The sequence below is a fragment of the Octopus sinensis genome, unplaced genomic scaffold (genome assembly GCF_006345805.1).
Source record: "Octopus sinensis unplaced genomic scaffold, ASM634580v1 Contig15886, whole genome shotgun sequence".
Taxonomy (NCBI): Eukaryota; Metazoa; Mollusca; class Cephalopoda; order Octopoda; family Octopodidae; genus Octopus; species Octopus sinensis.
Genome location: NW_021833980.1, coordinates 636 through 16,497, shown reverse-complemented (window position 1 = coordinate 16,497; position 15,862 = coordinate 636). Strand labels below are relative to the sequence as shown.

General features: G+C 35.5%; 1 protein-coding gene across 13 annotated transcripts in view; it reads left to right on the top strand.

Annotated features, from left to right (window-relative positions):
* LOC115230610 (slit homolog 2 protein-like) overlaps positions 1-15,517 on the top strand; it is a 44,747-nt gene extending 29,230 nt beyond the window's left edge. For all 13 annotated transcript variants that reach the window (XM_029800749.2, XM_036499728.1, XM_036499724.1 and 10 more), the window contains 6 exons: positions 2,726-2,883; positions 7,561-7,652; positions 9,613-9,795; positions 10,784-10,865; positions 11,856-11,908; positions 15,395-15,517. In XM_029800749.2, the coding sequence (XP_029656609.2) occupies positions 2,726-2,883; positions 7,561-7,652; positions 9,613-9,795; positions 10,784-10,813 (463 nt within the window). In that variant the 3' untranslated portion in view covers positions 10,814-10,865; positions 11,856-11,908; positions 15,395-15,517. The remainder of the gene's footprint in view (positions 1-2,725; positions 2,884-7,560; positions 7,653-9,612; positions 9,796-10,783; positions 10,866-11,855; positions 11,909-15,394) is intronic.
* The last annotated feature ends 345 nt before the right edge of the window (positions 15,518-15,862 follow it).

Here is a 15,862-nt window from a genome sequence, read left to right as displayed (position 1 = left end):
GTTTTTCTACCACGAAGCCATTTGGTAATTTGGTAATCAAGGGGCTAAAATATTCTTTCTACGATAAGCACAAGGCCTGCAATTTTGTGGCTGGGGGCTTGTCGATTACATCCACCCTAGTGCTCGGCTGGTACTTAATTCATCGACCCCAAAAAGATGAAAGGCAAAATCGTCCTCCAAATTTTGAACTCAGAACATGAAAAGAGAACACCCTGTAACTAAAGGGCCGATTAATACGCAGTATTACTGTATCGCAAGATTTTGTGATTTGCCAATCTGATTCAATGTGTATGATATCTCCATTCTTCTGTGTTAATACACACACACACACACACACACACACACACACACATGTATATATACACGTGTGTGTGGAGAGGTAAAGAAAGAGAGGGAAATTTAACACGATCCTATCCCTATTAAAGCTTAACCACACTGCTTGGAATGGAGAACCTTTTAAGGGAGACAAATAGTAAAAAACTAACAACGTTTGCGCAGTATTAGAGGTTGGGAGGTATACAAGCAGACTATTTCAAAATTGTATTTATCAGAACATTATAGAATTGCATTACGATGTAGCAAAATTCCTAAAAGGTTCAGAATATTCTCTTCTGAAAATCATATTCAATAATTCAATAGCATATCATCTATATCTAGAATATCCTCTAAATCTAGTATGCCATTTATATATTCTCTAACCACATCCTACCTAATTTTATTTGGTATCTGTATTTTCAATTATCATTTTCTCATTTCTCCTCTCTAATAAATCTACTGCAGTTTGTAGTACAGAGTGGTGTGAATGGATTACATTCATACCCCCTCTCTCTCTCTCTCTCTCTCTGTAACTCTAACTTTACTTTCTACTACCATATTCATGCTTGAATGTGTATGAAGATGTCTATGATTGCATGTGAATGGTCAAATGAGAAGGTTAAACCTTCTTTTATTCATTTTCCCTCTAATTTCTACTCAGACATAAGACAATTGAACTGAGAGGTTTTTGGCTTTAGGGATTATCGGATGACCTCCTCATCAATGGATTATTTGGTTTTGGTCAATACACAGCGAATGAGACAGACCAATGAGGCAGCGAGAGCCTGGTCTTATGCAACAATGATCAGGCTTTCAGTGGTACGCTTCAAATCACTTCGCTCAAGCCATGCCCACGATGCTGTATTATCCTTAACATCCTGTTTATTCTTTTCAAACTGTCCATGCATTCTCATTTAAAGAATGTATTCCTCCTCCTCATCATCATCAACATCATCATCATCATCATCACCTCCATCATCATCATAATCATCACCATCATAATCATCATCATCATCATTATCATCACCATCACCATCATAATCATCACCATCATATAATCATCATCATCATCATCATCATCATCATCATATCATATGAAAACTCACAGCTTACTTTTCTGGGTTTGATGGAAAGTGTACTTGTTTACTGTTTATACTTCAAGAACCCTACGAAGAATTCTTGCGTTCCAAGCAATACTGATTTCTTTTAGGTGTTCTACCTTCACACTTGTACCAATTGTTTTCAGTCATGCTGGGAGTTGAGTGCTAATACTTCCAAATGTACCAATTACTACTGGTATCACCTCTACTCTCTTCATTGTCAACAACCTTCTATTTCTCACTTCAAATAGTCATGGTTGTGTAATTATTATTATTATTGTTTTGTTGTTTTTGTTGTTGTTGTTGTTTTTGTTGTATTTTTGTTGATGTTGTTGCTGTTGTTCTTGCTGTTGCTCTTTTTTAAAAACACTGAAAATATTGTATAATATCCATCTCAATATGGCTAACCACTAACGGTGGGTGTTACTGTAGCTTGTAACCCCAGGAGATCATCGTCTCCAGCTGGCTTTAGGCACACTATCTGTGCCCTTATGGTATTTGCAAAGGGAGGTCATCCCTCTCTCATAAGCCTAAGTGATACGCACGGACCGCAGTTTCGAGGTATTTGCCTCTTGTCAACGCACGGTAATCACCGGTTTACGATCGGAATCCGGTGAATACCCTGCGTTGACGATGATCTCCTGGGGTTAAAAGCTATAGTAACACCCACCCTTAGTGGTTAGCCATATTGAGATGGCTATTATACTTTACGTTGTCGAGCGGTTACTGTTTACATCTCGATCAGAGATTTATTATTGACTGAAAATATTCAAATTGATATATCAAAATTGAATATTAATTTTCCCCTTCTTAATTAGGAGTATTACTATACATGTCTGTACCGCTGAAGCTATAAAATGTACAACACTGTAATCTCTCAGTTTCTGCGCTGGTACGTCTCTAGTTTTAAAACCAGTTGCTACATAGAATAAACACGACCTTCTTAGCGCCAAAACCGCCCATCTAAACGAGTTTTCTCAGACAGAGCGGCGCAAGATCCCTACCACCAAATTCCCGACACTAAAATGTCCCTAAACTACAATAAAATAGAATCGTTTCAAGTGGCTAGTAATCTTATTTAAAGGTACTTTATTATTCAATATCTAAGCTAAAAGAGAAAAGAACCTTAGTGCTTCCACTTTCTACTAGAAACCATTTCGCAATATTGATGTTATTAACAACACTTAAAAAAATGAATGCCATAGCGTTTATAAACCTGCTCAAATTTTATAATCTTTGTTTCTTGTCAAATCACATAGGAATTTCTCTGTTGATCTGAAACGCATTCAGAGTTCTCTTTATTATTACAGTTACCTCGAAAACAATAACCTTATGAAGTGTGGATGTCACTTGCCAGCCTTCGTTAAGTATATTAAAAAAGTCTATAACAGAACTGTTGCTGTCTCTGGCACGTGTCAGGAAGGCTCAGGGAAACGAATACCTATACTGGATTATTCGCAATGTCAAAGTAAGTAAAATTCTCGTTTCTTCTTTTCTTTTATTATTAATACTAAGAAAATCCGGGTTATTCTCTGAAGCTTGCAATATAATGTCTTATGAAAGGGAAACTATAGATAAAGATATGAGGAATAAACGTTTTACCATTCGCACGCTTTACATTCACATCTTCTCTCCAACGAACTTATAGATTCAACTGTATCACACAACCATCAACAGCACACACACACACACACACACAACAAAATGTCGCTAACAACCATAACTGGTTGATAGGTTAACCAAACGGTTAATCAAACATTCATTTAGTTAATTCGTTAACAAATTGTTAACAAAGTGACGAATAATGAATGAGTGAAATAGAACCAGTACGTGTGTTTTTTATTGGCTTAATGACCCTCCCGAGATACAAAAAAATGTTCCAGTATTCGATCCCCAGAAGAGGACAACTTGGTAACAAAGCCAAACACACTATCTTCAGTTTGGGTTTCGTGCCCATTCTCATCTGTTGTCATGAATATTGGCTAACGACTGAAAGAGTCTGATCTCAAACAGAGAAGCGGCCGACGAAATGGGATTCCTCCGAAAAAACTGGAGTAGCTTACTCGACACAGTGTGTACCTTGGAGATGAGGGAGTCTCTCCAGATCAGGTCGGTACTTTTCCGTATTGTGCCACTACATTTCCGGTAATGCGGACATGCGATTAGGATGTCACATGACAAAATCGCAAGATCGATTCTTTAAAATGATGAAAAACAGCAGGGAATGTAGAGTTAGACCACCAAAAAGTGATAGCTAGAAAATATCCATAGCCTCATTTGGTCATGCTTGAGAATGCAATCAGTATGCGTATTGGCAGTTGCCTCTGATAGTACCCTATGCAGGAGGTACCTGAGGCACCAGATGTCCTCATGACCCTCCCAGGAATAATGAGCGTTGAAGATGGTAGATGGATGGATATACAGAGTGTCGGTATTAAATATAACGATTTTATGTCCCATTATATTAAGGAAAACGTAGTGTATTGGTAAGCAAAGGCGTTAGAGAGCATAAAGTTGTAGCTGAGAAAAAAGCTGATATGGCGGACTGGAAGCCATCTAATATTCTTTGCTACTCTAGGCACAAGGCATGAAATTTGGGGGGAGAGGGCCAGTCGATTGGATCGACCCCAGTACGCAACTGCTACCCCGAAAGGATAAAAGCAAAGTCGACCTCTGTGGAATTTGAACACAGAACGTGAAAAAACAGACGAAATACTGCTAAGCTTTGCGCCCGGTGTGTTAACGTTTCTGCCAGCTTGCCGCCTTGAAAGCCATCTAAATATTGGAAGAGAGAAACCTGTATTCATGATAATTCATGACGGTTACCACAATTCAGACACCATCACTGCTGTTCAATGCTCTGGGAACACTGTAAAGTCAGCAAACGTGACATGGACAGTTGCAGTAGAATCTATAGGATAAAAATCGAATAAGAGAGAAAAGTTGCTTCAGAAGATCAAATACCAAGACAAGAAAGGGCAAAATGCAGGCAAAACATTCAGTAATGTAAATTGTCTGAAAAAGATGGCACACTTCATGAAGGTCAAATAATGTAAACTGTACAAGCAAAGGGTTGGTACACATGGGTTAAGTGAGAGACAGAAAATGGCTGACGAAAGAAGGAGAGAAGAGCAAAAGTGGTTTTATTCGAAGAAGAGTGAACACGAATGGAAAGGGAGAGAAGAAGGGTGCGGTATGTGTGCGTATAGGGGAGGTAAACTGTTAGTAGGAGCCAAGCAGTAGTGGGAGGAAAAAGGAGGAGGAGGAGGAGGGAGAGAGAGAGAAGTGAGTGGTTTAGAGATACAAAGCAAAACGTTGGGTGCAAAAGTGAATGTGTGAGGGCAGCACTTGTGAGTATGGGTATGTGTGTGTGAGGTGTGTATGTGTTTGAAGAGTGAGTGGCGTGAGGGAATATGTATGAGTCTATGTACGAGTGTGTATGCATTTGTATGTGTGTGTCAAATGTAGAATATCCAATGGGACAAGTGTGTGTATGTGTGTGTGTGTGTGTGTTTGTCTTTGTGTGTAATAAAGTGTGCAGAGAGTAACTGTGCTACCGAAGTGAGATGTGTAGGTAGAAACTGTGGTCTAGCGTGTGAAGTGTGTATAAAGTGTAAATGTGGGCGGAGGGACAAATAATGTGAGGATGTGGGTTGGTAAGAGTGATGCTGCGGAGGAGAGAGAGAGAGAAGAAAAAGTAGAGAGAGTAAAGTAGAGAGGTAAAGTATATTTAGCGCTTAGCCAGGAAGACAGTCAATGCTCATGATCATTCAGAAGGCTGCTGTGATTGGTTGGGGGAAAGTAGGAAGATATCCTGAAACCAAAGACCAGCCTTGATTGTTTACAACAGAGAAGAATCCGGCATAAACAGCGAAGGTTCCAAATGACAGACTTAAAATGGAGTCCGATGAAGCACATCACTCGAGAAAATATATGAGTCAGTATGTATATGTATGTACATACGCACACACATACATACATACATTTTCACATACGGACATACATACATACATACATACATATACATACATACATACATACAGATATACATACATACATACGTACATACACATACATACGTACATACATACATACATACATACATACATACATACATACATACATACATACATACATACATACGTACATACGTACATACATACACACTCATGGATGCTAGAAGTCCTTCAGCTTGGTAAATTTCCAGTGAGGCATAATCAAAGCCATAGCTGACCTGATTCCATTGTGAGCCACCATCATGAAATTAAACACAAAGAGTGACTATTATCACTGACAGAATACAATATCGCAAAGGCATATTCCAAGGGGACAACCTCGTTATGATGTTGTTTATACTTTCTGTAAACCTCATGTCATTCATGTTAAGGATATCTCATTGGTTCAAAAGGAAACAGAAATTACAAAATTGAACGCTGTTTCTTTGTGAATGACTTAAAAACTTTATGCAAAGAATATGGATGAGATGAAAAAGAGCCTTGACCAAGTTACAACATTCTCAAAAAATGTTGGGTTGGCGTTTGTTCAGGATAAATGTTATATGGTTGTGAAAAGGGCGAAAAATGTAAACCAGACTAGCAACATCGCCATCAATGACCTGACAGTTTCCCCTATATCTGAAGAGGAATGTTACAGATATCTAGGGGTGGTTGAAAATATATCTCATAACAGCACCTGTAACAAAACAAGTGCTTTTTTACAGGTACCATTAACTTACAGGTGTCATTAAAGTATAAACAAAGAACATTACAGCTGAATAAATAAAATTTCGACCTCAGAAATCTATGCATTCAATAAAACATTGCCCACAAACGTGTTTGCTGTGCAAGTACTCATACTGACATTTGGGCTGTTTTATTGGTCACTTGATGAGATCCGAGCTGTTTATGTGAAAACCCGGAAAATACTGACAAGTACACATAATTTCCACATAAACGGTAAAGTAGACCCCCTCTCCTTAAAACGAAAACAAGGCGGCAGGGGCTTAACATCGATGCAAAATGTCTTTGAATGTCGTATCATATCCTTTCGGTAACATCTTATAACCACAAATGTCAAAGTGCATCCTTTGACCAAGTTTGCATAATTCATATGACTTGGAAGGCAGCTCCTTGAGCAACATTCCTTATCTGATAACAGAATACATGCTCAAAGATGTCGCACGACTCTACCGCAACGTATCATTAGATGAACAGATGAGTATCTATAAACAGGAGACTATGCATGGATATGTTGGTAGAAAGTTCCGAGATGATGGCAATATTGATGTTGTTGAAATTCCAATGAAGGAGCCGTAGGTGTAGGATAGAAACTCTCTCCTTCTCTATTGCCAAGAAATCTTGAAATAACAGTGAATAATGACATACATACATACATAATACATACATGTATTATTATGGCTGCCCCCTTGTTACCGAGTATGGCCATTGGACGAAGCTTAACTGTTACTGGTGCTGTGATCGAATGTGACTTTTTAGCCCAGCTAAATATCTACAATGTATTTTACAGGATTGGCAACTAAAACCTTTACATACATACATACATACATACATACATACATACATACATACATACATACATACATACATACATACATACATACATACATACATACATACATACATACATACATAAATGTGTGTATATTGGAAAAAGCACAATATTAGTGATCATAATTTTTATTGTTTATCCAAATATTGTTTTGCTCACTTCACATATTATGGCCTTCTTCACATACTATATGACATTGCAGCATAACTTAAATGAGATTCTCAGGTTTCATTAGGGAGTTCCCACTGCATCAATGGTTGCAACTTACAAATTTAATCCCTTTATTTGACTTGTTCAACGATTTTCACGTGTTTGTTACATCAGAATACTAAAAGGACAACAAGTGGCTTTCATGCTTCTCTCAGTTGAATTTGTGACATTATTGAAACGTTTCCGAATGAACATGAAAATAGGTTTATAGTCTTTGTTAATAATTTGCTTTATATGTCTAACATGTATTGATTTCAATACTAACACGCATACATTTGTTTTTACATCTGAAAGAAAATATTTCTTGTTATTGCTATGCATTGCATTATTTGGTTCATAAATACAGATATTTACTTGTATTCTGTAGATTACTCGTTATTTCAACGGAATTTACAGTGTCAAACATGTTCAGGAATTAAATGCAATAAATCGGAAGTGACAAGCTGTCCAGGAACAGAGGTAAACTGGAATATTACTTTCTTCCTTTTCGTTAAAATATATCCACAACCGTCACTCGAAAGCCATTAAGTCCACATAGATTGTACTATGCTTTCGCTAGTTTTTTTTATGCGCCTGCGTAGACATACACACACCCTGTCGATCTTCTTATTCATGACTCAATGGGACGAGAAGGATGTGACGATTGAAGAGAGAAATAGATGAACATCACTAGGTTGGGACACATTTCACTTGATTAGACTGGGACAAAGTGAAATGAAGTGCCTTGTTCAAGGACGCAACGTTCTACCCTGTCCAGGAATACCTATTCAAGAAACGAACACACGAACTTAGAGTGACCTTTCTCCGACAAACATGGCTGTCCTTAGAGTAGGATGCATGAATGTATGTGGCTATAAGTCAACTTGGAATCAAGGTTCCTTGTCGAATGACCTCGGGTCACCAACCTTAGAGGGGTAACTGGAAGTCGAACCTGGCCCTACCAGTTCGCAAACATTACAGGGAGCGGATTGAATAAGTTAAGAAGCAAATGAGACTTTTCCTTCATCTGCTGGCCATAGCAAAAGAGGTTGTTTGATATACGAGGTTATGAAATATTCGAAACAGATTAAATCTTCCCTCACATCAAGTAGTACAATAAGCTCTCCAGAACATAATAGGTGGGGGTCATATTGTTTCACAGAAAGGTAAAACCTATAACTTTAAAACGCAGCTAAAACACAAATTAAAATTGTCAGGCATATCTCTGAATACACAGTTGTACATTGGTGAAAGAAACACAAGAGAAACAATAAAAGACACCGGTAATGTCACAGATCAATGCTTCACATTACGAGAATATAGGAGAATAGAGCGTGACATAAGAGCATGGCTGCAATCTGTTGCCTGTTTCATTGTCTGTTCTGATCTCAGACCTTTCTGTTTTCTTGAAGCTGAGTTAGCTTATGTAATGATTCATTCATTTGCAATCACCGACTCCATTGGCTCTTTTGAAGACGCCAGCCTTCGGACACTATCATTGGTTATTTTTTCATGACATCCTCACTCAGTTTGGGAGATCCAATTTTCTTTCTAAAACTTTTCCAACATTGGAAGAAACAAGTTTCAATTTCAAACTAAGGCAATGCAAATCTTATTTCTAACTTCAATGTCTACATTTTCATTGCTTTTATTATTGTTAGGTGTTTGCGATTATTAATTGCGTTTTCGTGATGGATTCTTTTCTTAAATATTCTTCTCCATTTCTGATATTTTTCGTTTTCAGAATGTCCCTTATTAAGTTAACAAGACCTTGGTTGTTTTCTCTCCAAATTTTATACTAATATACCGTATTTTCATATAAAATATACTTGCAAAATAAAACGAAGTTTCTCTTGTGTTCGTTTTATGTATTTTCTGTTTTATTTGCTTGGACTGAGGAGTTCAATCTGACAATTATATTTCATTTTCATCTTTGGGTAAAGGCATATTAGTTTCTCTTGTTGGTGAGTTTTGTACGCATGATTTTCCGTAAATTTTATATGAAAAATTCCTCTTGAGCATTCCTCCAGTAAGAAGAAATTTTAGAGAATTGATACATCTTTATTAGGATAATTTAACCTATTTTAAGTTGGGCAATGGGTGACAGTGCGATGCGGTTTTGATACAGACCGTGATCCGATGGCCATATCTCCTTGTGATCCGAGAGGTTTGGACACTGTAAGCATTTAAAACATGATTTTTGAATACTAAATAGCAATAACTTTTACGGAATTTTACTTATGCTGTTAACTTTCAACAATTCGGCAACTCTTTTACGGTTTCATTTATTGCTTTTGGGTATTTTAAAGCAATGATTAAACTTACTTGCATGGTAAACATCCCCAGTGGTGTTGTTTCTGTTGTTGTTGCTGTAATTAGCAGTAATCGTCCTAATAAATATTGTTGTTGTAGTGTATAATTTTCATATCTATTATTACAGCCTGTATGCCGATTCGCAATATCAATGAACGGTGCTAAACTGAAGACTGAAAGGTCCTGCAGCACATACAGAAAATGTGTTGAAGCTATGAGAAACAATACCCTTACATGCAATAAACGGACGAATGGCACGTCTTGTACTGGTTGTTGCGTCGGACACTTGTGTAACAGAATGATTTCATTGGTAAGTGTTATTTATTGTCTAAATAAACACTAACAAGTTTATTACAAATTGATAGTTAATAAGAATATTTATAGTAATTAATATACGGGAAAATATTTTGATGTGTATACGTGTGTGTGTATATATATACTGTTTGCAATGCTCTCTCTCCCTCTCTCCCTCTCCCCCCCTCTCTCTCTCTAACACACACACACACTCACAGATGGAAATAAACACCACGACATGAAGGAAAAGAGTAAAAGAGAGCACTTTTGGCGAGTGAGCAAAAATTGGTTAGAAAGCTGAATGCCTGGAACATAATTTCGGCGATAAACTCGCACGCAGTCAGTAGCAGTAGTTCGGAATGATGCTGGAAAACTGAAGTGGACGGAGGAGAAGCTAAAGGAGTTGGACAGGAAGTCAAGAAAGGTCCTAACGATGTATGGAACCAATCATCCACGTGCAGGCATTGATAGCCGATACACGAAGAGAGCGACAGGAAGAAGGGAAGAATGATAAGTGTGTATATATATATATATATATATATATATATATATAGATATATATATATATATATATATATATATATATATAATAATATTATTTGAGTGAATAAAATCCAAACTTACAAGGGAAAAATTAAATTAGAAATACTAAATCAAATTTCACACATTATAAGATTGTATATAAAAAATAAAATAAAAAAAAACACTTTTTATCAATTCAAAATGAACAATTAAATTACACCATCTAGAAAATTACATATAATAGAAATATAAAAAATAAATAATAATTAAATGTCAATGCTTAAGTAAATTGCAAATAATAATAATAATAATAAAAACGTATATAATAGGTAGAATAAGAATAATATATATATATATATAGTATTTTAAGTGTATATGTGATTATAAATGTATATTTTTATCTACGTATGTGGGTTTTATGTGCATCTATGACGTGTGTCTCATTTATAAAAGCAGAGATTATTTTCTATATCAATCCATAGGCTGGACCAAATCCCTCGTATTTCGTTTGATTTTAAAAAGTTCAACGAATATAAAATCCCCGCTGAGAACATATCAAGAGCCGTGAGTAGATATCTGCCCTCTCTCTCTCTTTCTCCGTACACAGACGCACATGCGCGCACACATATGCACTGAACATGCGCACACATGCATACACATACACACTCTCACGCACACATACACACACACACATGCATATTTTATAGAAGAAATGTGAAACGTCAAATAAATAGTGAGGTTTCATGAAATTCAGACATTCAACTCCATTTACTGATAGTAAACTATTACATAAAACTTTCTTTTTTAACTTACTGAATTTTTTCTGGTCAATAAAAAGACTGTTCTATCCACTATTTTGTCTTAATATATTCCGTGATATAATTTCCGATTCTGACAGTAAATAAAATCCTACTCAAAAATATCACTAATCTTATGTTTACACACACACACACTTCCTTTTGGTAATATTTTTCTTCTCAACATTTTCGTTTTCCTTTCTGAAAAAGAGATATGCTCGGAACATTAAAAACCCTCTCATTTCCCCCACTTTACCGAGTGTCAAGCTAATATATTTATATATAATTATATTCTCAAACGCAGGATGATGCTAATAGTATAGCATGAACAGGATAAAGTATTCACCTGTTGCCGAAAACTCTGTCGGCGGCCAGATTACGCGTCTTATAAAGCTAGATGTATATAGCCTAACTTTGCAGAAGTATTTGTCGTTCGCGCAGTTTAGCTTAATGGTAAAGCACTTAAAGCGTAATCACAGGGGTGTGAGGTGTAGTCACATAGCTGGCCGCCGACAGATTTTTCTGCAAATTATGGATATTTCATCCGGTTCACGTTATATCATTAGCATTATCCTGCGTTTCAGAATAAAATATTCTTTATCTATTTTTCAATACATCTCAACGACTTTTAAATCAAACTCAGTTTCTTTCATTAATGTATGTATATTATATATATATATATATATTATATATATAATATATATATATATATATTATATATAATATATTTATATATATATACATCCGGCTTTTGCAGATGGAGCATGACCTTTCAACCGTGACGGGAACATTTAGAGTTGAAGACTGTGGGTAAGCAAATGCTTCTAGCACATTTATTCAAATTTATTTGCTTTTGTTCCAAACATTCGATTTTATCGCATGTATTGTTTGGCATCCTTTCTGTCTCGGGAGACAATGGAGTTGCGCATTTTTTTTTTTTTTTCTAGGTCTAGTCCGGCTGTTATATTTTATTTCCTGTTACATTTCTTGCTGTGGCTGTGTAGTCCTATCTGGACAAACACTCCCTCTGGCAGGTACTGCAAATGTAGCGAAGACTGTTCCTGGCTGGTTGTAGTGCCATGGTCTCTTGTTCATGTCTCTTCCTTTCTTTCCATTTCTCCTCTCTCTTCTGTCACTCCTCTGTATACTCTTTACTGTACGACGCCATTCTCCACGGTTGCCGGCGACTGCATCCCAACCGCTAATGTTGATGTTGCAGGCCTTCATGTCCCTTTTGCAAACATCCTTGTAACGTAAGATCGGCTACCCACAGACCTGGTACCGCTAGCAAGCTCTCCGTTAGAGTATGTCCTTGGGGATTCTGCCATCTTTCATACGGCTAACAGCCCAAGCCATCTCATACGTTTTGTGTGAGGAGTGCAAACATGCTTGTGTATTCCTGCTTGCCTGAGGACATCTTTGTTGGGGATATGATTCTGCCATTTGATGTGGAGGATTTTTCGGAGGCAGCGCAGGTGAAAGATGTTTAGGCGACGCTCTTGGCGTGTGTATAGCGCAGGTCTCGCTTCCATACAGTAGAGTGCTGAGTACACATGCCTGGTAGATCTTATTTTGTGGTCTTGGTCAGCTTATTGTTGTCCCAAGTCCGTTGGAGAGTTGGGCCATCGCGCAGCTGCCTTGCAATGCCAATGCGTATATTGAGCTCAGCGTCAAGGGATAGGTTGTAGGTGACGGTAGAGCCCAGAAGGTAAACTTCTCCACCTCTTGTCCGATGTAGCCTGACCCATGATGTTGGTCTTCTTAAGGCTGATAGCTAAGCCAAAGTCGTTACATGCTTGCTCAAAACAGTTAATGAGCCTTTGGAGGGCTTCTTCTGTGTGTGTTACCAGAGCGGCATCATCGCATGTATTATACGTCACAATAATCAACAGTGTTGTACTTGTGACCCACAATATACTAATTCATACATTCAATGAAATGTTTAAGTGTTTTATCAATGTTTTATTATACAAAGGACAAACAAACCCATATAAAGATACAGAGACTGTATATATATATATGTATATATATATATATATATATATATATATATATATATATATATGTATATATATATATATATGCATATATACATATACATACATACCTATATTATATATATATATATATATATATATATATATATATATATATATATATATATATCTATATATATATATATTTATATATATATATATACATATATATACATATACGCATTGAGTCGAAACAGGAGCAGCTGAAGAAGGGGAATGTTCCTTGTATTGTTTGTCTTGTACTCTGTTTTTTCGTTGTTGAAAAGAGTCCGTTTCCTTGTTTGATTTCATGTTTTTCGTTGTGTTCTACGCTTTTTTGTAGTGTCCTGTACTCATATATATATGTATATATACGTATAGATGTAGGTATGTACATATATGTATGTATGTATGCATATGTTTTATTTATTAAATTGCTGTATATATATATATGTATATATATATACATACATAACATCACACAATATATATACACACATATATATACACACATATATATGGGTGTGTATATATATAAATTGTGGTGGCTACCGGCAATTTGAAACCAACAAGGAATAATTCACAGTCACTAAGTGTGAAAAGAGTGCAGTGAGCACCAGCATTATTAGAAAATATTAGTCATAGACTCCTTAGCCACAAAAAGACATATGGTCTGTTTGCATTGACAGTGGGGAGAACATTCCCCACGGTAAGCCAGATGGATTAGATTAGCATGGTAATCTCTTATAGGAAGTTAATACTCATCAGCAATGCTCACTCCATTACGGCTGGTGGAGGCTAACTCACGCCTCTCAGTATCATTGAGAATGCCATAGGAATTAGGGACTGATTTCACAAAATGGCAATGTGAAGATTATAAAATATTGAAGGTGGCTAACACGCAATTTAAAACCAACCAGGTAATTACATATATATATATATATATATATATATATATATATATATATATATATATATGTATGTATATATATATAAAGTGTATTTAAAGATTTATGCAGGGAGTGAAGGCCTTCATGTGGATTTCTTAGTGGACGAATATATTCTTAAGACAACTTTTAGTCACCCGCTTGTAGTTCGAGCCTTCTTAACTAATTCTGTTCTCAACCATATTGAATGCGGTTATTTTAGCTATGATAATCCAATCCTGAGCTATATTTGAATATAGTGATAGAAAGCGATGTGAAAGACAGTGGTGATGGTTGTGGAGGGGGAAGTGATGAAAAGTATTGATGGTGATGGCGTCAGAAGTCTGGATGGCGTGTGTATGGCAGATATGGTGGCGATGGTGGTGGTACTGTTGTTTATCATGAAGCTTTGCAATAAGTTCCGAGTCGACAAATTATATCATTGCTTTGATGAAAATTGTTCATTGCTTGAGAAATATTCATGTTTCATGAAACTTAATATGTACTCAATGCATGGTGTCATTGTTGGACCCCAAGATTAACAGGGCAGCTTTTAAACGAATGTATATTATATATATATATATATAATAATATTAGGGAATGAATCCAAAATAGGGAAAAATCAGATTTAGGGTTAAATCCAATTTATAGTAAAATATTATATAATATAATTCGAGACAAAACCACTATTTTAAAACCAAACAAGGAAAGACTTAATCAATACATAAAATTTTAATATAAATTAAATAAACCGCCACTACAAATGTTTCATGTCTGTGGTTTTGGTTTTTGTACATTTTTAAATATGAGAACTTTTATAATAGGTTTTTATATTCAATTGTTTATAGGGTTTATTTTAGATTATTTTAGATTATATATTGATTATATATAGATTATATATAGATTATATATAGATTATATTTTTATTTTTTTACATTCTTTCATTGATAATTTTATTGTTTTATTAATTTAAATTATTTTAAATTATATTTTAAAATATTGCTATTTTTAGATCGAAAATCCACCTGAAGATTGTCGGAGCAGACATGAAACATTTGTAGTGGCGGTTTATTTAATTTATATTAAAATTTTATGTATTGATTAAGTCTTTCCTTGTTTGGTTTTAAAATAGTGGTTTTGTCTCGAATTATATTATATATATATATATATATATATATATATATATATATATATATAATATATATATATATATATAATATATATATATATATATATATATATATAATATATATATATATATATCTATATAGTATGTATTATATTTCTAGCTAGCTAGCTAGCTACATACATACATACATACCGACATACATGTATGTATTTATTTTTTATTTCAGCTCAAACAGAAATAAAATATTTGCTATTTACTGTACAGTATTTAGCGAAATGACTGAAAGTCAACTGCGGCGCAATATCTCCCAGTTTTGAACAATTCCCAGGAATTGCTTAACTTAGGAGTTAAGAAAAGCCACATGAAATTCATTGATGAAAGTAAGTATCGTGTTTCTTATTAATTTAATCATCATTACCGTCATAATTAGCTTCATCAATCACCAACCTCTTCGTCGTTGTCGTCATCATCAACCACAGTAGATGATACCAAGCACACAGACTCTCTCCCTCTCTCTCTCTCTCTCACACACAACTATTTATTTACATTTTCTCAAAGCTTGGATAATTTAAAAAAAAAGCATTTTATTTTGCGCTTTTCCGTTTCTTGTCCCTACGGAACTGTTTGTCTTTGCTCAGTTTCTTTTTAATTATACCAATTAACCGAGGGCAAAAATGTTTTCTTCTAATTTTGT